The sequence below is a fragment of the Dendroctonus ponderosae genome, unplaced genomic scaffold (genome assembly GCF_020466585.1).
Source record: "Dendroctonus ponderosae isolate FM_Combo_2020 unplaced genomic scaffold, Dpon_F_20191213v2 Dpon_F_20191213_12, whole genome shotgun sequence".
NCBI classification, from domain to species: Eukaryota; Metazoa; Arthropoda; class Insecta; order Coleoptera; family Curculionidae; genus Dendroctonus; species Dendroctonus ponderosae.
Window position 1 is genome coordinate 2,694,328 of NW_026017316.1, and position 21,867 is coordinate 2,716,194.

A 21,867-nucleotide genomic window follows, 5' to 3' on the forward strand; every position below is an offset into this window, starting at 1 on the left:
TGGATGGAGGAAAAACGGTAGATTTAAATATAAAACAGTAGATGATTTATTGTCTCTAAATTTCCGTTGACCGATTTTTTTAAGTGGTTTTCAAAAGAACTTTTGCACAAAGAACAAGCAAGATGATTGATTTAAAAAACTTAATTTGGCAACGTTGCCCAGGAGGCCGTATATTAAAAAAAAAAACGTCTCAACTCAACAAAAAAACTAACAGAACAGAACAGGAATGAAACACTCACAGTTTACTCTTCCAAGTGGCGATGTCCTGCCACCAAGCGGGGCGACTGAGGGCGAATGGGGCGCTCAGCAGCGCCGCCTGCAGATGCTTGTAGACCTGGCCATCGGAGGCTCCCAGCGGGGAGTTGAGCACAAAGTCCGGGGGGGCGACGGCGTCCACCAGCGCCACTGCCTGGTCCTTCAGCTGGGCGCACAGCTCCAAAACGGCGTCCTGGATAAGGGTGGCCGTGGCGCCGCCCTGGGCCAGCCCGCCCTGATAAATGGTGGCCATGTGTAGCTTCTCGAGCCAGAACAGCGCCTGCAGGCTGAACAGCTGGCGCAGCACCGCCCGAATCTCCGCATCCGACTGCTGCTCGATCTTCTCCAGCATCACTTGCAGCACGAAGTGCTGCAAACCACAACTAAAATGGGGCCCATCGAGCGCACTCAACGACACTCACCTGAATGAAGGCAACGCCCAGGCTCTTGGCCCTGAACACCTGGCAGTTGTTCCTGCCCCAGAACGCCCCCTTGGCCCCTTCAGCGGCCAGCTTGTCATGGGTGGTCTGCAGCAGGTGGCACACCAGCCACTGGTAGATGGGGATGATGGCGTCGGGCTCGCACAACTCCGCCACCGTCCGGGCCTTGATTCGGGCGCCCCGCAGAATCTCCAGGCCTCTGGACAGAAAATCGGCGGACCGCAAGGGGGTGGCGATCGGCTGCTGGCGCTCCACCAGCGGCCAGAACTTCAGCAGCCAGTTGCTGGTCTGCTGGATCAGCACGTGGTTCTCCCCCTCGTAGGTCATGTTGGCGTCGTGGTCGTTCCGAATGTCGCCCAAACCGGCCACTGAAAGGGGGCCCCATTATTCGAATTGTCCCGTTGACGCGACTGCCTACGTTGCCGGATGTACCGCGGGCGTGGTCGCTGTTCGCAATCAATTTTACCAAAGAGAGAAGGTGAATTACATGCCCACCGCAGCACATAACCTATGAAAAAGCGACAACCAACGTCAACAACAACAACAACCCTCTTTGGTAACCAGTGGAACGACCACAAAAGTCGCCCCCCTAGTGCGTTTCAGATGCTCAACCAGCCTCAGGCGATGTGGTTCGAATTGGGGCTGGACGCGCGGCCCGAGACCAGCCTCAAGATGCAGCTGTACGAAAACGTGCGCAACGCCCGGGAGCTGCGGGCCCTGCTGATGGGCGGCCAGCTGCAGTGCTGCCTCATCAAGCCGCAGCTGATTGTGGCGCCGCTGCAGGTGGCAGTGGCAGCGAACAAGGCGCTGAGCAGCAGCCGCAAGCGGACGACCAAAGGCCCCTTCACCGAGATCCTGTTCAACCTGTCGCCCTCCACCAACATCAGCCAGAGCTTGGTGAAGTTCGGCATCGAAGACGGCAGCGACAGTGTGCTGGTGGCGGCCCTGCGGGGCCCCGGCTTCGAGGACGCGGACGAGGCCTTTGCCCGGGTGCAGGGCTGCGCCGTCCACATTTCGCAGCTGGCCGGGCTCAGCGACGTGGCGGCGATCAGAAAAACGTACAAAATCGGCGACGTTGAGCATCAGAGCGTCGCGCTTTTGGACTCGGTTGTCAGCAGAATAGCCAGTAAAGAGTAGCGAGTGAGAGTGAGTACCTTTCAAGTATCCATGCCCCCCACAGGCCTCGCGGCACTCCTGGATGGCGTCCCGCATGCTCCAGCCCGCCAGCGGCTTGCTGGCCGAAGAAATTGCGTGCAACTCAGCGCCCAGCTCCGGCAGGCGCTCCTTATTGTGGCCCAGCGCTGAGTCCACCGAGAACTGGAAGAAGGTCTCGGACAGCCACATTGCGAAGGTCCGCAGCAGGTAGGCGCACGCCAAGTGGGGCAACAGCCGGTATTGCTGCGGGGGACCTGATTAGAGCCCTGGCACTGCGCAAGGGGCCTGACGCACTCACATGGGTCTGGTACTCCAGAATGGGGACTTCGGGGCCCTGCTCGCTGGGCCCGAACTGCTTGCGTACGGCCGCGTAGCGCACCGCTATGGTGAGGGCTTTGACGCCGTAGGCCGCACAAATCCCCGTGATGACCACGCGCCCCCCCGATAGGGCGCCCAGAGCCGCCCCGTGGCGCTTGCTCGGGTCCTTGAACGGGGTGACGTAGTCGCCCTGCTCGGTCACATCGCCCAGCTTGTTCAGCAGGTTCTCCTTGGGGATTTCGTAGTTCTGGAACAGCACGAACCTGCCCAAAGGGACGGTTGAGTCGATTGCGGGAGTTGGAGATGGGGGGCTTACCCGTTGTCGATGCCATTGAGGCCGATCTTCTCCCCCATGTCGCCGACGAGGAGCCCGGGGAATGGGAGGAGCGTGCGCGGGTCCCGGATGGGCACCACGAAACAGTGCAGCCCGTGCAGCTGCTGCTTGCTGCGCAGCTGGGCGTAGACGATGGCGTGGGTGGCCACCTGGCCCAGCCCCCCCGCCCAGCACTTGGCCGCCTCAAATCCCTCACTGTTCAGCACGAAGCACTGCTTGTCCTTGTCGAACACCGCGCTGGTCCGCATCGCCTTCACATTGCTGCCGTGCGCTATCTCTGTCAGGCAGTAGCAGCCGCTGATCTGCAAAGGGGCGGGGTTAGATTGCTTCACGTGGCGGCTAAAGGGGGCACTCACCACGCCCTCCTCGGCCTGCTGCAGGAAGTGGGCGTGTCGCCCCGTGCCCAGCGTCCGGATCGCGTCCGTGAAGAGCGTGTGGGCCACATTGAACTTGATGGTGGAGGCAGGCGCCAGCTGCATCATCACAGTGGTGGCCATGAACGGGAACTTGAGGTTCTGCAGCTGGTAGCCGATGGAGAGCAGCTCGATGGACTTGTAGGTGAGGCTCTGGCGGCAGGCGCGCCGCCGCTGCTCGTCAAAGGAGGCCGACGGCAGGCCCTCGGCCTGATACTCCTCATGGCGCTGCAGCTCTGCATAGAGCTGGTTCTTTAAACAGTGAGGTTAGGTCAGTTTGACGGGGCTATTCGATCCAAGACTTATAATACCTGATAGTCCACCACCTCGGGCGTCTCCAGGGCCAGCTTCAAAGCCTTCCAGTCGAACCGGGCGCGCCCCCTGTACAAATCTAGGGGGCCCCCTTGCTTGAAGTCCTGCAGCACGTTCATCGGACGAGTCATTGCTGTTGTCAGACATAGATAAAGTCCGAAGTTTTCTACTAGCCCAACAGAAGGGGGGGGCTTCGCTGACCTTTCACCGCCTGCTGGCGGGGCCACGCACGCTTTCACGCACTTTTTTGATGGTGTTTATCAGTGACATCTCCGCAACTTGTTGACTCGGACAATCCACGCTGCTGCTTCGATGAACGGGTGTCCAAGCGCCGCGGCGCTGCCAGCTCGCGGCTGGACGCCCGGCAAGGCCAGGCGGTCATGGACGGGAATTTCTTAAGATTGGGGGATGGTTTGGGGGCATCGGCAACCAGCGGCCGGTTGACAGCAGTCAAACAGCGCCAGTCAGTTGATTTGGTTTGTTTGTTTTGAGGGGCCTAAAATGGGCAACCACCACGGGCACGACGCCCTCAAGTCGGGGGAGCAGACGCCGACGTCGCAGGGCTCGCGCCGCAGCCTCCATCGGCACTCGTCAGTGGGGCTCGACGCCCCCGACAAGCCCTTCGTGCAGATGATGCCAGTGGAACGCCTGGCCAAGGTGAGTGCTGGAGTGGCTGCGCAGCGCGCCCCATTGCGCCCCTCTGGTTGCAGATCCTGAGCGACAAGGCCCAACAGCTGGACGGCGCCCCCGGCGTCACGTTGCCAGTGTTCCAGCGCTGTTTGTTCCCGCGCTACCCTCACCTGGCCGAGCGACTGTTCCAGCACTTCGTCGAGCAGGCCGGGAGCGCCAGCGCCTGCCTTCCTGCCCCCATTTTCCGGCAGCAGTGCGACAAGTACTTGGCGGTGAGTGGGGGCACCCAGCACCAACCAGGGCTTAATGTGCGGGCAGATTCTAGATGATGGGGCCATTCTGGACACGTGGGTGCGGATGTGGGCGAGCTTTGACGCCGCCAAAGGGGGCCACGTGATCACGCCCGAGGGCTTCGCCGGGCTGCTGATGTGCGCCTACCACGTCAGCATGGACCACTACTCGGGCGGGCCCCAAATGTGCCTGTCCATCAACAAGACGCTCAAGGCCGTGGTGGACGGCTGCTTCTACCTGAAGCCCAGCCTCTCAGCTCAGTACGTCGCCCATTGGCTGGCCGACAACGCCGCCCGCCTCCTGCTGCCGCTCCACCGCTATGCAGTCCACACCATCGCCACGGCGTGGCGCACCATTGATCAGGACACGCCCCCTGAGAGCTCGGGTCGGTAGCTATGCCGGGGGGATTAGGGCGGGGTTATAATTCTAGTTTGTTCTACCAATCAGGGCTGGAGCTGACCACGCCCGTCCTGGAGGAGGCGAACCCGTTCGGGCACGGCAATCCGCATCCCCACCTGCTGACCATGAGCCTGTCGTGGCTGTTGGCGGGGGCGCTGCCGCCCATCTACTCCACGCCGCAGAGGGCGAGCTCGCCCAGCAGCAGCGGCACCGGATTGGCCAGCATGGCCTTCCTGTCCAAGATAGCGTGCGCCATCCCGTCCCATTGGGCGCTCCTGTACGACTCGGACGAGCAGGGCCTGGGCGCCAATCGCTTCCTGCACCACGTGCTCGGCTACAAAGGCCCCACTCTGGTGATCTTCCGCTCGGACGACAACGAGAAGTTCTGCGTGACGTCGCCCTGCGAGTGGAAGGAGTCGCACCACTATTGGGGCGGCGAGGGCTCCGCCGTCTTCCAGCTGCTCCCCAAGTGAGTGTGGCAGGGGGGGCTCCCTTTTTTGGATTCTTTCGAGGCTGACGCGCCTGGCCAGGTTTCAGCTGCTGGAGAAGGGCACCAAGCTGCTCTATCTGAACACGACGGTGCGCGGGTACCCGCAGGGGCTGCGCGCCGGCTCCGACCCGCGCAGCCCCATCATCGCTGTGGACGCCGGCTTCGAGAAGATGGAGTGGAAGAAGATCCCGCTGCACATCCAGACCATCGAGGTGTGGGGCTGCGGCGACCAGGTGCAGCGCGAGCGGCAGCTCGAGGTGAAAAAGTGGGAGGTAAAGGAGGCGGAGAAGCAGCGCACGCTGAAGCTGAGCGCCGCCGATTGGCTGGACCATCCAGACAGGTGAGTGGGGCTGCGCCCCCCAGTGTTCCACCCGAACGGGTCTGACTGGCGTGCTTGCAGGTACCTGCTGGAGCTGGCCGGGCGGCCGCAGTACCACCAGAACCAGACCTAGCGGTGCCATGCCAAAGGAACCCAACAAGTGATATTTTGCCTCAAGCCCTCCAGCGGTTTACTTAAGCTGGCTACTTAACTATAATATAAATAAACACTATTTTAGGACTAGGCGGCTCTAATTGCGCTTCTTGTCCCCCTGGGCGCGCTCGTAAAGCCCGCTGAGGCCGAAGGCCAGCCGCACGTTCTCCTCGGAGAACAGGAACTTGGACAGCTTGCCGCTGGCGTCCGCGGCGGGGCGCCTCATCACCTCGCGCCCCTCTTGGAAGAGGATCACTGTGGGCAGCTGCTTGCTCAGGCTGCTGTCGCTGACGCGGTGCTGGGCGCCCGCCTCCGGGTAGCGCCCCACGTCCATTTTGCCGAACTTCAGCGCCGCCACGCCTGAGCAAACGGGGCTCGCATTAAGGCCCCCGGGGCGCAGCTTTCACTCACCGAAGTCGTTGCTCAGTTTGGCGAAAACAGGGGCGAAGTTCACGCATGCGGGGCTCCAGGCGGCGTAGAAGGCCACCAGCCAGGTGGCCTGGTCGGCCTGCAGTTGCTCAGTCAGCGCTTGCAGCCCCCGGAAGTAGACCACGCGGTCGGGGCTGCTGTAGACGGGCTCGGGCACCAGCAGGGCCCCAACTGCAACCGCGCCCTCGGTGTCAACCAACGCCCGGTTCTAAGCGCGTCTACTTACGCACGAACAGCACCGCATAGACGATGCCCATCAGATAATCGGCGTTGAACCAGAGGATCAGATTGGCCAGCTTCGTGTACATGAAGCTGGAGGACAGGTAGCTGAGCATGGTCACGTTGCCGGACTTCCGGCTGCGCATCACCACCACAATCAGCAGGAAGAACAGGATCTCCGTCTCGCGCTGCAGCGCCAGAGGCTACAGACAATGCGGGGGCACCACCGCCCACTTACCCCATCGAACTCGCAGTCGTCTGTGCTGAACAGGTGGTTGCACAGGCCGGGCACGCGTTTCAGCACCACATAGGAGAGGCTCAGCAGGATGTTGACCAGGAAATAGGGCTTCAGCAGCTGCACCAGGTCCCCCTTCACACTCATCGTTTCCACTGTTTAGATTAATCAATGACAGGTTGGAGGTTAGGTTGAAGGTTAGGAAGACGATCCGGCCATTGACACGGAAAATTGGCAACCACGCCCGTGGACCCTGTGCTGTCAGCGACCTGTCAGTGTGGTGAAGTGGTTTGCCTGAAGAAAATTGCCAGAAAATGCTGAAAAGTCTTTCCTTTGCCCAGTTTCCGGTGAGTAGAGCTTTGCTTAATGGTTTACGGTTTGGGAACTCGCGGTTTGCTTGGGGTTGAGTGCATCCGCTGCAAATTTTCAGTTTTCACACATTTCGGCCTGAAACCAGTGCTACAGTGTTGGTTTTGGGAAAATTTAAAAACAAAAATCTGTTTTAATGCGAAAACTGTTGAATTTTGTCCGAACTACAAGCGCTTGATCCTGGCTGAGTGGCAAGCGGTAATTTGCGGCAAGTGCGGCATCAATGGGCTGCTGACCCAGCGACGCCACTTAAGCGTCAGCAATTGTTACTAATTTCCTTTGTAATTGTTACTTTTTTGAGCTGCAACTGATGCAAATTATTTGAAAAAGTGACTTTTTTAAGTGGGAACATTTGATTCCTGTTTGTTTTTAACGATCTGCCTGGGTTGGTGGAAATTGTTAGTTTCGTTAAAATTAATAGCATAAAAAGTTGGCGTATTTATGACTTCATCTTGCAACACGCGCTCATTGGCAACCTTGCAATGTTGGAATTTATTGGGGCCTGGCAGCCCACTATTTCTCCTAGCGGAGGCAAAAAAGGCGTTAAATTAGGGAAAGGTCCCCAACTGTCCAACCGGAGTCGCCGTTAGGGCCCGATAGGGCTTTGGCCCCTGGGAAATTGCAGAAAAAATCGCGCGGCAACACCGCGCGACGTCGGACAGGTGAAGTGTCACAATTGTTTTGACATAAGTGCTGATCATGTCATGATGACAGTGCGAATCCAAACGTGAACTATGGCGGGTGCAATGTTGTTTGAAACGTCCCAATCTGTGCGTTCTCAGCAGGAAAAGCTGCTGAATGCGAAACGCACGCCCGAGCAGGAGGAGGATGAGGAGCGTGCGATCCAGAACAAGGAGCAGGACATCCTCAACCTGGGCGAGCGATACAAGAAAGAGGGTAAGGCAAAGGAGCTGGCCGATCTGATCAAGCAAACGCGGCCCTTCCTGAGCGAGATCAGCAAGGCGAAGGCCGCCAAGCTGGTGCGATCGCTCGTCGACTTCTTCCTCGACCTGGAGGCGGGCATCGGCATCGAGGTGCAGCTGTGCAAAGAGTGCATCGAATGGGCCAAAGAGGAGAAGCGCACCTTCTTGCGCCAGTCGCTGGAGGCGCGCCTGGTGGCCCTCTACTTCGACACCGGCATGTTCGCGGAGGCGCTGCAGCTCGGCTCCACGCTGCTCAAGGAGCTGAAGAAGCTGGACGACAAGAACCTGCTGGTCGAGGTGCAGCTGCTGGAGAGCAAAACCTACCACGCGCTGAGCAACCTGCCCAAAGCCAGGGCGGCGCTGACCTCGGCCCGCACCACCGCCAACGCAATCTACTGCCCCCCGAAGGTGCAGGCGTCCCTCGACCTGCAGTCGGGCATCCTGCACGCCGCCGACGAAAAGGACTTCAAGACCGCCTACTCGTACTTCTACGAGGCGTTCGAGGGCTTCGACAGTGTGGAGGCGCCGCGCGCCCTCACCGCCCTCAAGTACATGCTGCTGAGCAAGATCATGCTGAACAGTCCGGAGGACGTGCCTCAGATCGTGAGCGGCAAGCTGGCGATCAAGTATGCGGGCCGCGACATCGAGGCCATGAAGGCGGTGGCGCAGGCCTCGCACAAGCGCTCGCTGGCCGACTTCCAGCAGGCGGTCAAGCAGTTCAAGCGCGAGCTGGAGGACGACGTGATTGTGCGCGCCCATCTGGGCACCCTCTACGACAACATGCTCGAGCAGAACCTCTGCAGGATCATCGAGCCCTACAATCGCGTCGAGGTCGCCCACATCGCCACCAGCATCAAGCTGCCGATGCCCCAAGTGGAGAAGAAACTCTCCCAGATGATTTTGGACGCGAAGTTCCACGGGATCCTGGATCAGGGCGACGGTGAGTGATTGTTTCTAGAGCGTCTCGGGGGGGCTTCACTTGACAGCTTGTCTTTGTGACTGTTTGACGCGCACTGTCAGGCCATGATACAATGAATACAAGGTAGGGTCTTGGTGACGTCAGTGGAAGTCACGGAGTGTCGTGATTTTCTCCTGTGACTAAATATGGCACATTTAATTATTTTTTAAAATTCAATGAAAATCTGTCTAGGTTACATGCTAACCAGTGACGTCATGTGCGATTTCGACCGATAAATATCCCACCTTGAATTCATTGTATCGTGCTGTCAGGCAAAGTGAAGCCCGATGGGGCGCAGCCAATCCAAACCGCCCAATCCCCACTCCTCCAACCGTCTCACTGTGCCGCAGGTGTTCTGGTGGTGTTCGAGGAGACGGCCGTGGACAAGACCTACGAGATGGCGCTGGAGACGATCCAGAGCATGAGCAAGGTGGTGGACACGCTCTACCAAAAGGCCAAAAAGCTGTCCTAAGCCCTCAATAAACCAGCCGCAGACTGCGTTCTCCTTCTGTCTTATCTTATCGTTCGATGTACATAGTTTTAATGTGATTTATCATTATTATTACTGCCTAGTGATGCGGGGCGCCGCCCCCGGTTCTCATCGGCCCCAGCGTTGTGCTAATGATCTGGATTAAAAAGCAAACCACTAAAACCAGAATAAAACGTTTTGTAATTGCTACGGGTTCTGTTTGGGGGGCGCGGTGGGCTTCGGGGTGAACATGCAGGGCATGCGGTTGAGCGCGCGGAACTGCGGCAGCTGGAAGTGGGGGTCCAGCGGCGTCCACTCATGGGGCGCGTTCGTCTTGGTGTGGTCCATTTCCGCGTGTAGGTCGAACGCGTCGCCCCTGAAACGGATTGAGTCATGCAGCTGCAGCGGCCTTCAACGGCGGTACGCACCCCTCGTCGGCCTGCTGCAGCACCGCGACGAAGGTGTGGTGCTTGGGCAGGTGCTGCAGCAAGTAGCGGCCGGGCGCCAGCGCGGCCACGCGCTCGAACACCGCCTGCAGCGTGCCCAGGGCGAGCTGCGGCTTGTGCTGGTGGACGCGCAGAGACTCGGCGGCCACCCCCTGGATGCTGCAGCGCTCCACGTCGATCACCTCGCCGCTGGAGGGCGCGATCCGCACTGGAAAAGCGCCGATTAGCCCTTGCAGACTGAGACACTGAACAGACTTACCGCGACAGAGGCTGGARAAGGGGGTGAAGAACAGTTGCGTCCACTCCCTGCACAGCTGGCTCTGGCTGGAGAGCTGCGCCCCGTAATGCAGCTCGGTTTCCAGCCGGGGGCGCAGCACCACTGGGCACAGGGCGCCGTTGGCGCCCACCTGAAACCCCCCTATTGCAAAAAATGACTTAGACGAATTGGTTTTGGTACCTCGCATGCGTCCATGCGCCCCCGCACCAGCACGTTGAGCTCCACCGGCTTGTGGCTGCTTTTCATCAGGTTCCCCTGGCAGCAGGTCTTCTTCACGTTCCACACCTTGTAGCAGACATTGTGGTGGATGCGCCCCTCGCCCGGCTCGTCCGGGGCTTCGCTGCGCGCAAACCTGCAACCCCCAGTTGATGGGTTCGGTCTGGGGCTGCGCCCCCCGCTCACCTGATGCCGTGCTGCCGGCACAAATGGGTCCGCAGCAACTCCTGGTAGCTGCGCCCGGTCAGGTCCAACGGGGACACTTCGTAGTCCTCGAAGGGCTCGTCCAGGAAGGCCACGGTTTTGTGGGCGCGCGCCCGGATCTCCACCGGCACCATCCAGCGCCGCTTGGGGTCCTGCGAGTCCGCCAGGCACTGGAGGGTGGCCAGGGAGGCCACCAGCCCCACCTGCGGGTGCGCGTCCAGCAATGGAGGCACGTTGCTGTCCTCGCTCACTGCAACAGAGAGGCGTCAGCCCAAACACGGCCCCCGACCCCCCCGAACTCACCTGGCTGGTCCGACGGAGAGGGGGCTGTGGCCCCCGGCAGGGCGGAGGGCTTGAGGAACAGCGGGCTCTTGAGCAGCGGGCAGGACAGGCGCGCCAGCGCCCCCTGCAGATGATTGCCTCATTATCATCCCCATTACCATGAGGGGGGTCTTACCAGGTCAAGGGCGTTGGTCCAGCACTGGAACTGCACCTCGCTGTCCAGCTCATTGAAGCTGAGCTGGGTGGAGGTCAGCGATCTGTAAAAGCGCGGGTAGCGCCGCAGGCGCTGCCACCTGGACAGCCAGCACGCCCTGCCAAAGTCCACCAACACTTGGGGCTGCGCCCGTTTCTCCGCGAAGCGCGCCCACTGCGCCTGGGCGTACTTCTGGAACCGGGCCTGCTCCTCCTGGATCTTCGCCACGTTCGCCTGCAAAACGCGCACCTGTTACAGGTCCGAAGAGGCCCCCGGGCGCACTCACGTGATAAACCCCCACGTAGAACTGCTCGCTTTTCGTGTAGCTGATCGGGTCCTTTCCGCTCTTGAGCAGCTGCTGCGCCTGCAGGCACTTGTCCTGCGTCCACGCGTCCAGCAGCGACGGCTTGCCGTAGGTGTGTACCTTGCCGGGCCCCGGGATGTACGGCACGGGCGCGAACAGCCCCTTCAGCTTGGGGCGGGTGGGGTGGAACACTGCCGGCTCGGCGAGCCGCCGGTACAGCAGCGAGTCGGCCAGCACCGCTTCGCTGAGGAAGTCCGGTTGGGGCTCGAGCAGTGACAGGTCGTGCAGTCGCCTGTTGTGCGTGTGGGTGGTGAGTGGTTGATTCCCGTCGGTGCCTGACGGCTTCGGCGCGCGCTTACCAGTTGATTTTCCTGAACTCCTCCATCGCTAGTGGACTGGGGCCCCTTTGAGGGTTTGTTTACGTGCGGTTAACCCCACTTTAACGGTGAAGATGCCGGCAAGTTTGACGGCGCTTGCGACTGGAAACCGTGTTGCCGCGTCTAGGGATCGGTTTTCCTTCGGGGACACTGCTGCGGTGCATTTGCAGTTGACCAGCTTTGCGCAATTTTCTGTCCGAATTTCCAAGGGTTTGCTAAACTTGTTTTTTTGTTGCAGCATGCCTGCGCTTCCTCCCGGTTTCGTGCTGGCCCCCTGCTTCATTTGGTAAGTGTTTCACTTTTTGTTGGATTTGCTGTTTTCGTGCGGTCGTGACAACGCCGCTGCGCGGGCGTCTTTAGCGCCCCTGGCGGCAGGCGCTAGTAGTAGGGAAGCGATGATGGCGAACAGCCCCAAGGTCGATAACGACCAACAACTTATGGGGGTCCCCGATGGGAAATGATTCGGGTGCATGCGTATTTTAATGAAACTGCCTTTTTCGTTGCAAAATATTCTGTTTTGAGTGTTCTTTCTTAGACAAAAATACGTTTGTCTACATAGTGAGGTGTTGAGTTGATTTGTACCATGCGGCGGCCATCTAAGCAAAGCAGCCCTAACTAGCGCGCGAAATAAAGTCCGTAAATCTGGGGAAGATTCGTTAAAAAGCGCGTAAAAATATATATTGGAAAATGCTAGAATATCACGTAATGGCTAAAAAGGTGTCTTTTCGCTGGAATTTGAAAAAATGGGAAACCTCCATCAGGGTTCACTTGAAATACTGCGGAAACTCGGCGAAGATCTCCTTGAGCAGGTACTGGTCGCGCTTGCTGAGCGCGCTCTCCTCGCAGAAGATGCGCGTGAAGCACTTGAGGATGTCCTCGCTGCGATGGCGATGCTCGTGGTAGTTGGTGTTGCGCAGCACGCGCCTGCACAGCTCCAGGTAGTCGTGGCGGCGCTGCAAAAAACGAAAAATTGGCGGGTTGCCCACACGCGCTCCCTCTCCCTTCAGCGCGTACCTGGTCGCCGGGCGACAGGTCGGCAATGTTGCGCACGATGATGTCAATCAGCACCTTGCTGTCATTGGTGTAGAACAGCTGGGAGGTGGAGCGTCGACTGAACAGGTCCTTGAACAGCTTGAGCAGCGAGTGGGGCGGCGCCGGCTCATGGTCGAAGATCCTGATCGGGTCCTCTGCGAACAAGCGCCGCCTTGAGCCGGATGGGGGGCGGCCGCGCCGCACTCACCCTCTCTGTTGAGCAGCAGCAGGATCTTCTCGCTGAAGGCCTTGGCCGATTGGCGCTCGTCCAGCGCCACCAGGAGCGGGTTCAGCGTCTCCTCGTCGAACTGCAGGTTGAAGGAGATGAGCAGGTTGAGGAAGAGATCGGGGATCTGCTCGTCCAGGTCGGTGTCGGGGGGCGCCTCGATGTTGTCGAGCACAAACCGCAGAAAGTCCTGGCCCAGGTAGTCTGGAACGCAGCCGGCAGGTTAGTGACTGGGGGGCTCYGCCCCCCGAAGGCTCACCCTGACTGGTGACCGGCATCGGCTCCCCCATGGAGAACACCATGGTGAGCAGCAGGGAGGAGTAGTTGAGCTTGGGGATGTTGCGCGGGTTCGACAGCATGTCCCTGAAACGCGCTCAGTGACTGTGGGGCGGGGCGCAAAGCAGGGGCGCAGCCCTACCTGGCCAGCTCGCTGGGCAGCACCGAGGTGAGCATGATGCTGATGACGGTCTTGTCCAGGCTGCACAGCACGCCGAAGGCCTGCAGCAGCAGCTGCCGGATGGACCAGCGCGCCTCCATCTGGTAGTACTGGATGAGGGTGCCGATCACGTGGTACTGCTCCAGGGAGATGACGTGTCTGGAGATGCTGGTGTCGGCGTTGGACTGAAACCCCAGAAATAGAGAAGGGGGGGCGGCGGCCCGCAGGTGCCCACCAGGATGGAGATCAGCTCCGTGATGTACTCCTTGATGACGGTTTCGTCCTCGTGCAGCATCCAGCTGCGCTGCTGCGCGTCCTCCTTGCAGCTGGTCAGTTCGGTGAAGATGATCTTGAGGCGACTGGCGTCGTGCGTCTGCTCGATCTGGCCGTCGTCCACCACCAGGCAGGACTGCGAGTGCGACAGGATGGTGCTGCGGGCCAGAGGATGAGCCTGCGGCTCTGGGGGCGGTGCGCTCGACTCACCTGAGGTAGGGGAAGATGGAGGCGGGCAGCAGCTCGTGCAGCCCATGGACGACCGTCTCCAGCGCGATCCTGGACATTTCATGCGAGAGGTTGGTGTTGATGCGCACGCTCTCCACCAGCTCGTAGACCGATTGGGCGGTGATCACGGGCGAAGCGCTGCGCTTCGCCTCGCCCGGCTCCGCCCTGCAAGCAAACAGCGCGCTCCAGAGCCCCCTTGAGGCTGCCGCAGCACTCACCGTTGCTGGGCCTCGCAGATCTCCGACTTGACCTCCTCGTGGATGTTCTCGATGCTCTTCTGGATGCTGTCCAGGCTCTTGGTCACCGGCTTGATCGGCTCCTCCTCCTCCTGGAGGCCGCCCTTGTAGGACTGCGCCCCATTGCTCCCCCGCTGCTCCGCCTGAAACACGCACACGTCAGCTGGCACCGTCACTCGCCCCTTGCTGGCGCCCGACCAGTCGCTGCAGCCGCTCCATGGCGTCCCCTTTGGGGGCGCCGTCGCGCCTCCGCAGGTTCTCCAGCGCGTTCTCCAGGAACTTGGCGTAGAAGCCGGGGTGGACGCTCACCGTCTCCACGTAGTTCGAGGGGATGTAGCCGATGTCGCCCCGCTCGTTGATCACCTCCCACCAGTTCTTGTGCTTCGTGTTGGTCTGCTGCAGGATGAAGAACTCGTTCGCCTTGAAGCTGATCGTCTTGGCGTAGGACGCCTTGAACTCGTACAGGCTGTGCAGCATGCCGAAATCGCCTGCAACACATATGGGAGTCGGTGGGGGTCGCCGGGCCGCCCGCAGGGGCTCACCCATTGCGAGCGCCTCGTCAGACATGGCGGCTAGTTGCCCCAGAACATGCCAGTGGCCTCAGTGGGGGCCGGCAGTTGCTCTTTGCAGCAGCAGAACGTTTGGACAGTGGCCGGGCACACCCCTAGCAATGTTTATTTTGTTTTGGGGCTTGACAGTCGGAACGTCACTGGGTGATTGACGGGGTGGCCACCGCGCCACCTGCCCGGGGCGGTAATCACTACCTGAAGCCCCAAAAAAACAATAATTTTGTCTTCTTTTCAGGCGGGCCTGGACGTGGCAACGCTGCGCCAGCAACAACCAGCTGATCACCCTCAGATTAACCTCCAAACGTTGCTGTCACTGTTGAGGGATTTCGCCCCAAATTAGAGCCCGCAGAATGCTGCAAGTTGCAGTGAATTGAGCGGCCGAGCAGACGCGAGCGGAGCGCCCCAGCCGCCATGATGGACTGCGACAAGTCCGAGACCGCCAATCTGGTAAGTGGGGGGCTCGGCAGCCTTAGAGCGAGTGCGACTGATGGGGGGCCACTTTGCAGCAGCAGGAGTTCGAGTGGGTGCTGCACCAGGAGATCCACAAGGGCCTCGACCAGATCCACCAGATTCTAGTGGTAAGTGTGGGCCGGGGAGGGCGAGTGGCTGGGGGCGTTGGTGCAGTCGAAATGGGGKTGCAGGAGTGCGCCCGCCGCTTCCCGGTGCAGCTCTACGGCCACGACAACTCCAGCAAGCAGGACAAGTTCGTGCTGTCGATTCCGGCCGATCAGCTCAAGTGTGTGGTCACCTTAACGGGCGACAGCATCACCCATGCTGTGAGTACCAATGAGTATGGAGGGATGAATCTTTGAATAATCAATGGCAGGGAAGGTGGACAGATTGGTGAATGCGCAACTCATTTTTTAGGACATCAACTTCAAGGTGACGAGGCAGAACTCGGCCACAATGGTGCGCACCACCATCCACAACGAGTACCCGTGGAAGCTGCAGCAGGTGCAGGACGCCGCCAACCACCTGCAGCAGGCCATCTACCACATCGACGACGTGGGGAAGAACTACAAGTTCAAGTGGGTGCAGGCGCTTCCGCCCCCCGTTCCCTGCGTTTGCACCGTCCGTCCTTTTGCAGGTCGTCGGACGAGGTGCTGCACATCTTGGGGAACATCCTGGGGAGCCTGCAGCGCGGCCGCACCAGCCTGATCGTGCCCCGCAAGAAAACCATGGACGACTTGATCAAGAGCCGCAACATGGTGAGTGGAGGTCGTGTGCGGCTGTTGTCGGTTGGCCAATTTACGCTCCGCTGCAGAAGTCGCTGGCGCCCAACCTGTCGGAGGATCTGGCCATCAGCTTCTACATCCAGAGCCACAAGCTGATATTCGCCATCTACCAGCTGGTCTACAGCCACGGCGAGATGAAGTACGACTCGTCGCACGCCGAGTGCTCGGTCCCGTGGCTCAACGAGGTCCTGGTGCTGTTCACTGTGGGCCTGCAGCTGTGCCAGCAGCTCAAAGACAAGGTAGGCGGACCGGGGGCTGCGCCCCCTGCTCTTGACCCCATTCGCTTTGCTGCAGATCTGCGTCTTCTCCCAGTACAAGGACTTCACGGTGGGGTCGCGATCCTCCAGTCCACTCGCCCCCTAATCTCACGCCTCACCGTCAATTTCTAGGTTTAATTAGCGATAGCTATAGATATTTGACCCCCACTCCTCCCGCGTAGCTTATGTAATCTCTTAGACTCCCCCTAGTGGCGTAAGCGACCCGACGTCAATAAACTATAGCAAACTTGCTAGCGCATTCGCCATTTTGCCCAGGAATCAAGACAGTGAAAGACAGACAACTTACTTCAAATCTAGTTCATCAAAACTGGCACAGGGGGCCTCAATGTCGATCACAGTGTCGTTTTGGGGCGCCTCCACATTGGTGGCAGACTGGCTGAGCGCCCCCAGCAGATTGGGGGTGTTGTGGGGCGTCGGCGCGCTCTGCTGCAGAGCGCGCGGCTGGAGCGAGATGGTGCTGGGCGGGATGTACCTGCAACACGGATCGTTGGGGGCGCAGAGGCGCAGGGCTTCGCCTTACCGGACCACGCAGGAGCGCTGCCACCAGCTGTACCACATGCGCGCATGCAGCCGCACCACCGAATGCACCCACAGGTAGTACCCGAACAGCATGATGGCGATCATGATCAGGAGCGAGATCGACGTCCATTTGGCGGCGGGGATCTGGGAGAACTTCTGCTGCCCGTAGTACTCGGAGGAGTAGAGGCAGACGTACGTCACCACCACAGCCAACGGGGTGATAACCTGGAAGCCGGCGGAGCTCAGTGGGCGATTGGGGCGCGCGCCCAGTACTCACGCTGCAGGCGATGATGTCGCCCCGCACGCCCGTGCCGGGGTAGCGGGGCCCGTGGCGCAGCCAGTACCAAACGGACCTGGACGACGAGAACCTGGGCGTGCGCTCGGTGTTGAAGGGCTGATGGCACAGCTCGCACGTCGACGTCCCGGACTCGCTGAGCCAGTTCTCCAGGCAGGTGCGATGCACGAAGGCCACACTCCCCTGCAACAGCGACCGTTGAGCCGTGAGGGGCCCGCCGGCCCCCCACGGCTCCACTCACCTTGCACTGACAGGGGGCGATCAGGRCTTCGTCCTTGTCGTTGTCGTAGCAGATGCGGCACTGCACCGAGACCAGCGACAGCTTGCGCTCGGCGACGCTGTCCATACTTCAGGCACCTGCAGGGCTGCGCCTCACCTGACTGGTCCCACCACCGCCGCCGCATTTACATAATCTTGTGTGGGCTGGGAACGTTCCAGCTTGTTTACTAACAACGCCCGCAAGGTTAAGGGCGTCGATCTGCTTCCTGCCGCGTCGCGCCAGCGACCACCGGGCAACGCCGCACTCTGGTGACTTTGGCACCTAACCTCCCAGTTCTCAGTTGATAAACAACCAACCCCACGTCACTAGTGGGGCCCCCATTGTTTGGTGAGTGAGTGAGTGTTCACGCTGGCCCAGCACAAGATGCGTCGCTCGCACCACTACGAGCCCCTGCCGCAGGACGCCAACAGCGCCATCGAGCAGGAGAACGAGCGGATGACCCACGAGTTGGCCGAGAAAATCGGGGTGCTCAAGTCGCTGTCCATCGACATTGGGACCGAAGTCCAGCACCAGCACAAGCTGCTGCGCGACGTGGACGACGACATGGACCGCACCGGCGGCTTCCTGGGCAAAACCATGTCGCGCGTAGCAAAACTATCGCGCGGCTCCCACAACTACATTGTGCTTTACCTGTTCGTGTTCGCCCTCCTGGTCTTTTTCATCCTGTACCTGGCGCTCAAGCTCCGATAGGTTCGCTCCTGATTATATCGCTGTTTCTCTATTTGCCTGCTGTTTGATTCGGCGGTGAGATCCGCTGGCGGCGCCCTCTAGGGAACTTGCATTCATTAACGAGCTCAAAGGTTTATTGAAACAAAAATACCACAGCCGGGACTCTTCTAGGTGGTAACAGGGGGAGTGGCTGGCGCCACAAACCCCACAGGGGGCGCGTTGGCCAGCTCGCGTTGCATAGCAACGCGCCGCGCCAGCCGCTCAGCCCKCGCTGCGCGCAGCGCACGCAGAAAACTGTAAAAAGTGAACAGGCCGACGGCCTGCAGCAGGGCGCAGACGAACCCCAAGATGGCGCCATCGATCATAACTCGCTTCACGTAGCGGATCAGCGGGGCCTTGCAGCCGTCCGGGTAGCGGATCGCCAAATCAGTGTCGGCGTTCTGGAAGCACGACGTCGGGTAGGACTCGGTCCTGTTGTAGTCCTGCACGCCGCTGATGCCGCAACAGTGCAACTGCAAAAAAAAGTCGAAAAAAGTGACAGCGGTGGGATTCGAACCCACGCCCTTTCGGACTGGTGCCTAAAACCAGCGCCTTAGACCGCTCGGCCACGCTGCCCTGCACCCACCTGACTCTGCAGCTTGTTCCAGTCCTTGCGGTAGTAGTTGAGGGCGATCAGCTCCTCAAAGGAGGCGCTCATGAGGTTGAGGGCGCCCACCTCGACCTCGTCCCACAGGATGATCGCCCAGACGCCGATGGCGAACTCGGCCACCAACAGCAGCAGCGTAAACAGCATGAACTGCAACAGCAACAGCAGCAGCAGCAGTGTGAGTTGGGTTGCCTGCCAATGCCCCACTTACCAGGACGATGTGAAAGTTGTGCTCCCGAGTGGGGCCCTTGACCCCCAGCCAGGTGAGCAGCAGGTGCACGATGCCCAGCAGGAAAACGACGAAAAAGGGGCCCACGCTGCCGCTCGGCACGAACGTGTAGTGGTAGAACAGCTTGAAGAGCAAGTAGGCCGCGACGCCCATCAGCACCAGCCCTGAAATCTGCACAGAGCGTGACGCTCGGCCGCAACACGGCGGCGCCCCATTCACTCACAAACAGCAGCCCCGAATAGACCAAACAGAGCGCTTCTTTCACTTTCAAGGAGGCCATTTTACGCACGAACGTCACCAACCATCAACCATTCCGCCCCGGTTCACTCAGAAAACGCACCCTTGATCGCTCCACCGGAACCGACTGGCTTTTGTTTATTTATGCCCAAAGCATGGCCGCTTTTCCGGTCATCGGCTATAAATAACGGCACCTGGCCCCGTCGCCGGCAACCCGCCACACCTGGCCTGGGTGTTGCTGGCTGCCTATGGCCAATTTTCCGGGTTTTCCCGAGCGCGGAAAACCACTTTTCACCATTTCAACCCCGTTGAGACCGAATTTGTAACCAAGTTCCTGAAAAGTTAATTCAAAAAGCCTGTCGATTACTTTATTCGAATAAAAACCCATTTGGGGCGCATCCGCCATTTAGTCTGCCTGCAATTTATCGCAATCAACGCGCCGTTTTATCGCTTAACCCGATAAGTCCCGACCTCTGGTCACCCCTGCTTTGTCCCGTCCGGTTGTTAAGTGGCCAATCAGTGCAGACAAGCATGTTTCGTGTGCTGGTGACGGTTTGCGTGTTCCACCACGCCCTGGGGGGCTTCCCCAATTTCTACCCGCGCCTCCCGGCCGAAGGCCTGCAGGTGGACGACGACCCGGGGGCGCCGCTCATTCTCACGCCCCTGATCGAGCAGAACAAGATCGCGGAGGCGCAGCAGGCCGCCCAGGTGCACTTCGCTGGCTTCAAGAAGCAGCAGAGCTACGCAGGTGGGGCGCGTGGGTTTTGGGGGCCCCGCTTCACCCGTTCCTGCCTGTTGCAGGCTACTTCACGGTGGACAAGCTGTGGGGCTCCAACATGTTCTTCTGGTACTTCCCGGCGCGCAGCAGCCCCGAGACGGCGCCAGTGCTGCTGTGGCTGCAAGGGGGCCCGGGCGCCTCCAGCCTCATCGGCCTGTTCGGCGAGAACGGGCCGTTCACCGTCAAGGCCAAGCGCGGGCTCAAGGAGCGCCCGTTTTCCTGGACGGAGAACCACCACGTGATCTACATCGACAACCCGGTGGGTGAGTGGCGGCGCCCCCCAGTCGAAGCCCCCAGTGCATGCGCCCCTTTGCAGGCACCGGCTTCAGCTTCACCAGCGGGGGCTACGCCCAGAACGAGACCAAAGTGGGCCAGGACCTCTACGGGGCCTTGCTGCAATTCTTCACGCTCTTCCCCCAGCTGCAGGGCAACGACTTCTTCGTGAGCGGCGAGTCCTACGGGGGCAAGTACGTGCCCGCCATCGCCTACACCATCCACCAGCGCAACCCTGACAGCCGCCTTAAAATCAACCTCAAAGGTAGGCGCATTCACCATCCCGTCCACCCGCCCTCCATATTCCCCCGAAGGTTTAAGCATGGGGAACGGGCTGAGCGACCCTGAGCACCAGCTCAAGTACGGGCTCTACCTCTACCAGCTGGGGCTGATCGACCTCAACGGGCTGCAGGCGGTGCAGGGCTACGAGGCGCAGGGCGTCCGCTACATCGAGAGCAAGCAGTTCGACAAGGCGTTCGACGTGTTCGACTCGCTGCTCAACGGGGACCTGAACAACCACTCGTCGCTGTTCAGGAACCTGTCGGGCTTCGACAACTACTTCAACTACTTGTACGCTGTGGACCCGATGGAGGCCGAGCTGCGCCTGATGGCGAAATACGTGCAGAGGGCGGACGTGCGGGCCGCCATCCACGTGGGCAACACGAGCTTCAGCGACGAGACGAACGTGGTGGAGGTGAGTGAGGGGCGAAGCCCCCGCTGAGACTGACAATGGGGCGCTGTTTCCAGACGAACCTCAAGAGCGACGTGATGCAAAGCGTGGCGCCGTGGGTGGCCGAGCTGCTCAGCCACTACCGGGTGCTGATCTACAACGGGCAGCTCGACATCATCGTCGCCTACCCCTTGACGGAGAACTACCTGCAGAACCTGCAGTTCGCGGGCGCCGACCAGTATAGGAGTGCGGGTAGGTTCCAGTGGCGCGTGGGCGCCGACCTGGCCGGCTACGTGAAGCAGGCGGGCAACCTGACGGAGGTGCTGGTGCGCAACGCCGGCCACATGGTGCCCGCCGACCAGCCCAAGTGGGCCTGGGACTTGATGTCGAGGTTCACCAGAAACAAGCCCTATCACTCAGCTGGGCGCTTTATTTGACCCGATTTAACCCTATTTGACCTTAGTCCGTAATAAATGACTGTCTACATACACTGTACTGGATCACTACTCCTTGCCGGCCAGGAACTTGGACAGGAAGTCCTGGGGCTTGGGCTCCCAGGTGTCCTTGAAGTAGGCCATGAGGTGGCCCTTCTGCTTCCACACGTTCACCGTCTCCTTCAGCTCCATTTGACCCTAAAACCCGCCAGAACTCACTCAGGGCCCTCACGCCCCGCGCCACCCACCTTGATCACCAGCAAGTCCACCACCCGAATGTCATTCACAAGCTTGTGCTTGCCGAACTCCTCGCGCAGCTTGTGCCGGCACTGCGCCTCGCTTTTGGGGATATCGAACTGCTTCACTGCAACAGCCCCCCAAACCCCAACATTACATAAACACAAAGTGAGGTTACGGGTCGCCAGCTTACCGATGTAGGGCAGCTGCCGGTACCAGGCCTTGTACAGGCTCACCACCCGCCTGCGGGCCTCCTCCCTGTCCAAGGACAGGATGGGCTTCACCTGCTTGACGGCGCTTCGCACTGTTTGTTGAGCCATTTCGCCCCCTTTATCTGTCAACCGCAATCCTGCAGTCACATCTGTCGTTTGTCATTTGTCACCGCCAGAACAATGGTCGCCTGTGTGCCCTGCTTTGTGCTGCCGCTCCTGCTGTTCCTGTTCCACCGGTACATCCAGCCGCTGTTGCTGCGCGTCTGGAACCCCTGGGCGAAGCCCCAGGACCAAGCGCCGCAGGCGCCGTGCGAGTTCAGCTGTGAGTGCGCCTGGGCGAAGCCCCGCAGTCTGAAGCCGCTGGCGCCACCTGGTCGCCCTGAGTCCGAACCTGCCGATGAGTGATTGATTGTTGTAATTTTTTTTTTTTTTGGTTTTTTGGCTGCAAATTAGCAAAAAGTAAAT

The 21,867-nt window shown here is 60.0% G+C and overlaps 12 protein-coding genes and 1 non-coding gene across 14 annotated transcripts; 6 read left to right on the top strand and 7 right to left on the bottom strand.

Annotated features, from left to right (window-relative positions):
• Window positions 1-144: 144 nt before the first annotated feature.
• Window positions 145-3,542, bottom strand: LOC109540105 (peroxisomal acyl-coenzyme A oxidase 3). Its single transcript, XM_048662930.1, has 7 exons — window positions 3,227-3,542; window positions 2,859-3,167; window positions 2,485-2,804; window positions 2,149-2,431; window positions 1,850-2,093; window positions 678-1,063; window positions 145-625 (listed from the first exon to the last, which is right to left on the bottom strand). Exons 1-7 carry the CDS (start codon window positions 3,356-3,358, stop codon window positions 236-238), a joined length of 2,064 nt encoding a protein of 687 aa, XP_048518887.1. The 5' UTR covers window positions 3,359-3,542; the 3' UTR covers window positions 145-235.
• On the top strand, window positions 1,063-1,841 carry LOC109540143 (EKC/KEOPS complex subunit Tprkb). Its single transcript, XM_019908363.2, has one exon. It carries the CDS (start codon window positions 1,206-1,208, stop codon window positions 1,830-1,832), a length of 627 nt encoding a protein of 208 aa, XP_019763922.2. The 5' UTR covers window positions 1,063-1,205; the 3' UTR covers window positions 1,833-1,841.
• A 20-nt stretch (window positions 3,543-3,562) lies between the features above and the next one.
• LOC109540136 lies at window positions 3,563-5,597 on the top strand. The gene is made up of 6 exons (XM_048662933.1): window positions 3,563-3,884; window positions 3,938-4,129; window positions 4,176-4,533; window positions 4,596-5,016; window positions 5,078-5,377; window positions 5,438-5,597. The coding sequence occupies exons 1-6, from the start codon at window positions 3,729-3,731 to the stop codon at window positions 5,487-5,489; spliced, it is 1,479 nt and encodes a 492-aa protein (XP_048518890.1). The 5' UTR covers window positions 3,563-3,728; the 3' UTR covers window positions 5,490-5,597.
• Window positions 5,521-6,650, bottom strand: LOC109540139 (thioredoxin-related transmembrane protein 2 homolog). Its single transcript, XM_019908362.2, has 4 exons — window positions 6,396-6,650; window positions 6,165-6,345; window positions 5,921-6,109; window positions 5,521-5,869 (listed from the first exon to the last, which is right to left on the bottom strand). Exons 1-4 carry the CDS (start codon window positions 6,537-6,539, stop codon window positions 5,607-5,609), a joined length of 777 nt encoding a protein of 258 aa, XP_019763921.2. The 5' UTR covers window positions 6,540-6,650; the 3' UTR covers window positions 5,521-5,606.
• An 803-nt stretch (window positions 6,651-7,453) lies between these two features.
• On the top strand, window positions 7,454-9,317 carry LOC109540137 (26S proteasome non-ATPase regulatory subunit 11). Its single transcript, XM_019908360.2, has 2 exons — window positions 7,454-8,624; window positions 8,993-9,317. Exons 1-2 carry the CDS (start codon window positions 7,496-7,498, stop codon window positions 9,112-9,114), a joined length of 1,251 nt encoding a protein of 416 aa, XP_019763919.1. The 5' UTR covers window positions 7,454-7,495; the 3' UTR covers window positions 9,115-9,317.
• Window positions 9,294-11,545, bottom strand: LOC109540142. Its single transcript, XM_048662932.1, has 9 exons — window positions 11,393-11,545; window positions 11,016-11,325; window positions 10,712-10,963; window positions 10,558-10,660; window positions 10,237-10,504; window positions 10,015-10,186; window positions 9,817-9,964; window positions 9,540-9,765; window positions 9,294-9,487 (listed from the first exon to the last, which is right to left on the bottom strand). Exons 1-9 carry the CDS (start codon window positions 11,416-11,418, stop codon window positions 9,319-9,321), a joined length of 1,674 nt encoding a protein of 557 aa, XP_048518889.1. The 5' UTR covers window positions 11,419-11,545; the 3' UTR covers window positions 9,294-9,318.
• A 527-nt stretch (window positions 11,546-12,072) lies between these two features.
• Window positions 12,073-17,263, bottom strand: LOC109535586 (NCK-interacting protein with SH3 domain). The gene is made up of 12 exons (XM_048662929.1): window positions 16,979-17,263; window positions 16,720-16,920; window positions 16,444-16,667; window positions 16,210-16,395; window positions 14,040-14,329; window positions 13,588-13,984; window positions 13,340-13,535; window positions 13,087-13,289; window positions 12,928-13,031; window positions 12,651-12,872; window positions 12,425-12,597; window positions 12,073-12,363 (listed from the first exon to the last, which is right to left on the bottom strand). Exons 1-12 carry the CDS (start codon window positions 17,081-17,083, stop codon window positions 12,175-12,177), a joined length of 2,490 nt encoding a protein of 829 aa, XP_048518886.1. The 5' UTR covers window positions 17,084-17,263; the 3' UTR covers window positions 12,073-12,174.
• LOC109540135 (protein rogdi) lies at window positions 14,658-16,152 on the top strand. 2 transcript variants are annotated; one of them, XM_048662946.1, is made up of 7 exons: window positions 14,661-14,857; window positions 14,917-14,988; window positions 15,052-15,186; window positions 15,278-15,438; window positions 15,498-15,618; window positions 15,675-15,884; window positions 15,940-16,152. In XM_048662946.1, exons 1-7 carry the CDS (start codon window positions 14,822-14,824, stop codon window positions 16,006-16,008), a joined length of 804 nt encoding a protein of 267 aa, XP_048518903.1. In that variant the 5' UTR covers window positions 14,661-14,821; the 3' UTR covers window positions 16,009-16,152. The 2 variants fall into 2 exon arrangements, with proteins under 2 accessions (XP_048518902.1, XP_048518903.1); XM_048662945.1 differs by having other exon boundaries at window positions 14,658-14,857; window positions 14,917-15,186.
• Window positions 17,264-17,293: 30 nt separating the features above from the next.
• On the top strand, window positions 17,294-17,738 carry LOC109540133 (BET1 homolog). The gene has a single exon (XM_019908356.2). It carries the CDS (start codon window positions 17,381-17,383, stop codon window positions 17,705-17,707), a length of 327 nt encoding a protein of 108 aa, XP_019763915.2. The 5' UTR covers window positions 17,294-17,380; the 3' UTR covers window positions 17,708-17,738.
• LOC109540128 (23 kDa integral membrane protein) lies at window positions 17,585-19,193 on the bottom strand. The gene is made up of 5 exons (XM_019908353.2): window positions 18,785-19,193; window positions 18,544-18,732; window positions 18,312-18,482; window positions 17,838-18,198; window positions 17,585-17,784 (listed from the first exon to the last, which is right to left on the bottom strand). The coding sequence occupies exons 1-4, from the start codon at window positions 18,839-18,841 to the stop codon at window positions 17,854-17,856; spliced, it is 762 nt and encodes a 253-aa protein (XP_019763912.1). The 5' UTR covers window positions 18,842-19,193; the 3' UTR covers window positions 17,585-17,784; window positions 17,838-17,853.
• On the bottom strand, window positions 18,222-18,301 carry Trnal-uag. Its single transcript has one exon. It is a non-coding gene; the product is annotated as a tRNA-Leu (tRNA).
• An 80-nt stretch (window positions 19,194-19,273) lies between the features above and the next one.
• On the top strand, window positions 19,274-21,007 carry LOC109540127 (venom serine carboxypeptidase). Its single transcript, XM_048662934.1, has 5 exons — window positions 19,274-19,546; window positions 19,600-19,839; window positions 19,893-20,114; window positions 20,164-20,543; window positions 20,597-21,007. The coding sequence occupies exons 1-5, from the start codon at window positions 19,330-19,332 to the stop codon at window positions 20,954-20,956; spliced, it is 1,419 nt and encodes a 472-aa protein (XP_048518891.1). The 5' UTR covers window positions 19,274-19,329; the 3' UTR covers window positions 20,957-21,007.
• LOC109540131 (NADH dehydrogenase [ubiquinone] 1 alpha subcomplex subunit 6) lies at window positions 20,930-21,796 on the bottom strand. Its single transcript, XM_019908355.2, has 3 exons — window positions 21,384-21,796; window positions 21,202-21,317; window positions 20,930-21,151 (listed from the first exon to the last, which is right to left on the bottom strand). The coding sequence occupies exons 1-3, from the start codon at window positions 21,508-21,510 to the stop codon at window positions 21,023-21,025; spliced, it is 372 nt and encodes a 123-aa protein (XP_019763914.2). The 5' UTR covers window positions 21,511-21,796; the 3' UTR covers window positions 20,930-21,022.
• Window positions 21,797-21,867: the final 71 nt, after the last annotated feature.

Excerpts from the sequence above, each read along its gene's own strand:
- LOC109540127 (XM_048662934.1), top strand. The coding sequence starts at position 19,330 with ATGTTTCGTGTGCTGGTGACGGTTTGCGTGTTCCACCACGCCCTGGGG. Across the intron at positions 20,115-20,163 it reads CCTTAAAATCAACCTCAAAG|GTTTAAGCATGGGGAACGGG; the intron begins GTAGGCGCATTC and ends ATTCCCCCGAAG. Across the intron at positions 20,544-20,596 it reads ACGAGACGAACGTGGTGGAG|ACGAACCTCAAGAGCGACGT; the intron begins GTGAGTGAGGGG and ends CGCTGTTTCCAG.
- LOC109540136 (XM_048662933.1), top strand. The coding sequence starts at position 3,729 with ATGGGCAACCACCACGGGCACGACGCCCTCAAGTCGGGGGAGCAGACG. Across the intron at positions 4,130-4,175 it reads AGTGCGACAAGTACTTGGCG|ATTCTAGATGATGGGGCCAT; the intron begins GTGAGTGGGGGC and ends ATGTGCGGGCAG. Across the intron at positions 4,534-4,595 it reads CACGCCCCCTGAGAGCTCGG|GGCTGGAGCTGACCACGCCC; the intron begins GTCGGTAGCTAT and ends TCTACCAATCAG.
- LOC109540137 (XM_019908360.2), top strand. The coding sequence starts at position 7,496 with ATGGCGGGTGCAATGTTGTTTGAAACGTCCCAATCTGTGCGTTCTCAG. Across the intron at positions 8,625-8,992 it reads GATCCTGGATCAGGGCGACG|GTGTTCTGGTGGTGTTCGAG; the intron begins GTGAGTGATTGT and ends ACTGTGCCGCAG.
- LOC109540139 (XM_019908362.2), bottom strand. The coding sequence starts at position 6,539 with ATGAGTGTGAAGGGGGACCTGGTGCAGCTGCTGAAGCCCTATTTCCTG. Across the intron at positions 6,346-6,395 it reads ACGACTGCGAGTTCGATGGG|CGCGAGACGGAGATCCTGTT; the intron begins GTAAGTGGGCGG and ends CTGGCGCTGCAG. Across the intron at positions 6,110-6,164 it reads CTATGCGGTGCTGTTCGTGC|TTGGGGCCCTGCTGGTGCCC; the intron begins GTAAGTAGACGC and ends GCGCGGTTGCAG.
- LOC109540133 (XM_019908356.2), top strand. The coding sequence starts at position 17,381 with ATGCGTCGCTCGCACCACTACGAGCCCCTGCCGCAGGACGCCAACAGC.
- LOC109540131 (XM_019908355.2), bottom strand. The coding sequence starts at position 21,510 with ATGGCTCAACAAACAGTGCGAAGCGCCGTCAAGCAGGTGAAGCCCATC. Across the intron at positions 21,318-21,383 it reads CCGGCAGCTGCCCTACATCG|TGAAGCAGTTCGATATCCCC; the intron begins GTAAGCTGGCGA and ends GGGCTGTTGCAG. Across the intron at positions 21,152-21,201 it reads TGGACTTGCTGGTGATCAAG|GGTCAAATGGAGCTGAAGGA; the intron begins GTGGGTGGCGCG and ends GGCGGGTTTTAG.
- LOC109540105 (XM_048662930.1), bottom strand. The coding sequence starts at position 3,358 with ATGACTCGTCCGATGAACGTGCTGCAGGACTTCAAGCAAGGGGGCCCC. Across the intron at positions 3,168-3,226 it reads CCGAGGTGGTGGACTATCAG|AACCAGCTCTATGCAGAGCT; the intron begins GTATTATAAGTC and ends CACTGTTTAAAG. Across the intron at positions 626-677 it reads TGGGCGTTGCCTTCATTCAG|CACTTCGTGCTGCAAGTGAT; the intron begins GTGAGTGTCGTT and ends TGTGGTTTGCAG.
- LOC109540143 (XM_019908363.2), top strand. The coding sequence starts at position 1,206 with ATGAAAAAGCGACAACCAACGTCAACAACAACAACAACCCTCTTTGGT.